Source organism: Postia placenta, assembly GCF_002117355.1.
Source record: "Postia placenta MAD-698-R-SB12 unplaced genomic scaffold POSPLAscaffold_408, whole genome shotgun sequence".
Classification (NCBI taxonomy): Eukaryota; Fungi; Basidiomycota; class Agaricomycetes; order Polyporales; family Adustoporiaceae; genus Rhodonia; species Rhodonia placenta.
This window is the reverse complement of record NW_020170239.1, coordinates 1-2,266: the sequence shown is the minus strand read 5'-3', so window position 1 is coordinate 2,266 and position 2,266 is coordinate 1. Positions and strand designations below refer to the sequence as shown.

At 64.3% G+C, this 2,266-nt stretch overlaps 1 protein-coding gene across 1 annotated transcript; it reads right to left on the bottom strand.

The window, feature by feature from the left end:
* Window positions 1–453: 453 nt before the first annotated feature.
* Window positions 454–2,197, bottom strand: POSPLADRAFT_1063594 (hypothetical protein; the record flags this gene model as incomplete). The annotated part of the gene is made up of 2 exons (XM_024481695.1): window positions 454–2,057; window positions 2,119–2,197. 2 exons carry the CDS (start codon window positions 2,195–2,197, stop codon window positions 454–456), a joined length of 1,683 nt encoding a protein of 560 aa, XP_024332545.1.
* Between the last annotated feature and the right edge of the window lie 69 nt (window positions 2,198–2,266).

Below are 2,266 nucleotides of genomic sequence, written 5' to 3'. Positions count from 1 at the left end.
AGGACCTGTCAACGTCAAGAAGACCCCCTTAGGGGTGGTGCGAAATGGGTCTGAGGGGATCCCTCCTCGAGGATCCCCTCCACTGTAACCCAAATAGGATATAGGGGCATCCCATCGCCATCTAGGTGCCCTCGCCGCCACCATCCTAAGATGGTACGCAGATGGTACACCGACCCTCCTCCATGAGGCTTCAAGTCCTTTGCATCACATGTTATGTCTCTAACATCCTCCCCTAGAATGGCATTTGTTGCCTGTCTTGATGGGAGTGCACATTCGCTCCTTTTACTAGTACTTAGTAATTTATGTACATCACACCTGTAGTACACGATAATCACTCTCAATATCATTGTTTTTACTACGAAGTACTTTACACAAGATCAAGATGAGGGCCTGGGTAGCGAGTACATTGTACACAAGATTGACAATACATCATGACGGTACCTGCGAAATGCATCAAGCCTGCATGGAGGGCCCGGCGTCGCCTCGTTGCTCGCCTTCGTCGTGGCTCTGCACGCCGGCTGTCTGCGCGCCGGCTGTCCCAGGCATCCTACGAGCAGGCGGGGCAGCCGCCTCGAAGCCGGCGTACGGCATGCCTTGAGGCACGTCGGCGAATGCAGCTGCCTGGCCGAAATCCTCGTAGAAATGTGGGTGGACCCTCCCCGACGGGATGTAGGTGCCGTCGGGCGTCATGAGGCCGGGCGCGCGGAATTCGGGCGCGCGGAACTGAGGGGGCAGTGGGCGGTAATAGTGTCCTGCATCCCGCGGGTCCATCACCTCGTAGCTGTCCAGAGTCTGGCTGTCGACTGGCCAGCCGCGCGGTGCGTACCGGGGGGCATGCGGGAGGGTTGGCCGCGGGCGCGGCGCGTATCCCGGTGGCGCGTATCCCGGTGGCGCGTCGTGCGCGTGTGCGAAGGGCGCCGGTGGAGGGAACATCCAATGGCCTAGCATGCCGCTAGCCCCGGCGGTGCTTGTGCTGTTGCCGTCCTCGTCGTCGTAGACTGCCAGCCGCTGGTGCAGGAGGGAGGGCGGGAGGGCAGCTGTGCCGCTGGATGGCGCTGGCGCGTGCGCACGCTTGCTGCGTCCCTCCTGTGGGCGGTGGAGCTCGGCCGGGGCGTCCTTGTCACGCTGGGCGGGAGCCTCCTGGTGATGCTCTTGGTCGTGGGGGCCCTCCGTGGGGGCGCCTTCTGTGGTGGCAGGGCGATGGCGGCGCTTGGGGGGCGCGTGCTCTGGCGAGCTTTCGTCCTCGTGCAGATGCCGGGCGGGGCGCTGACGCTGGGCGGGAGCTTCTGTGGACGCGTCGCACTGCTCATTTGTGGTGGTATCCATAGCCCCGCCGCGCGTTCGGGCCCCTGCATGCACCGGGCGTGGTGCGGGGCGTTTGGCTGTCTGTGCCCTGGGCTTTTCGGGCATGCGAGGGGTCGACTGCTGCTCGACATCGCTCCCGCCCGCGCTCGCCTTGCTCCGCTTGGTGCTCCGTGCAGGGGCCTTGCCTTTGCTGGGACCCTTGCCCTTGCTTGGCTCCTTCTTGGTGCCGTCCTCGGGCTCGTCCTCGGTGTCGGACCCGTTGCGGAGCGCCTTCCGCTTGGCCCCTCGTGGCTTCACCGGGGTGGGGGTCCCCTCCGAAGGCTGGTAGGCGTCCTCGTCCTCGGAGTCCTCGGAGTCCTCGACGTTGATGGCTTTCCGCTTGTCCGCTCGCGGCTTCACCGGGGCGTCGTCGTCCTCGCTGTCGTCCACGTCAATCGGCTTGGATGCGGTGGTCGGCTGGCTCGTCCTCGACTTGCGGATCACGACCTCGACGACCCTCGACCTCGTTAGAGAGGCCTTGGGCGGAGGCGCCTGCACGGGTGACAACGCCGCCGAGGCCGTGTCCTTGCTCAGCTCATCGGTATCCGGCGACGAGCTCTCACCGTGCTCTCCTGACGAGGCAGGCGCCACACGCCTCGGGGGTCCCTTGCGGTCGCTTGTCCCGTTGGCGAAGTAGCGGCGCGCCCGCTTGAACGTGGCGTCGTGTGCCGGGGGTGCGCAGATGATGACCGGCAGCTTGTTCTTCTTCAGGGCTATGGAGGAAAGTAATCAGCGCACTGGCGGCGACAGGGAGCAGAACACGTAGATACTCACCTTCCTTGTCGACCCTCTCGAACTCGAAAGGGTAGTCCCTGTCCACCAGGCCCTCGATCATTCGGTCGAGTTCCGGCATGGACAGCTCCGCGATCCCTTTGGCCTTGTTGCGGCCACCGGTTTTTTCCTCGCCTGGCCAGCGCACGTC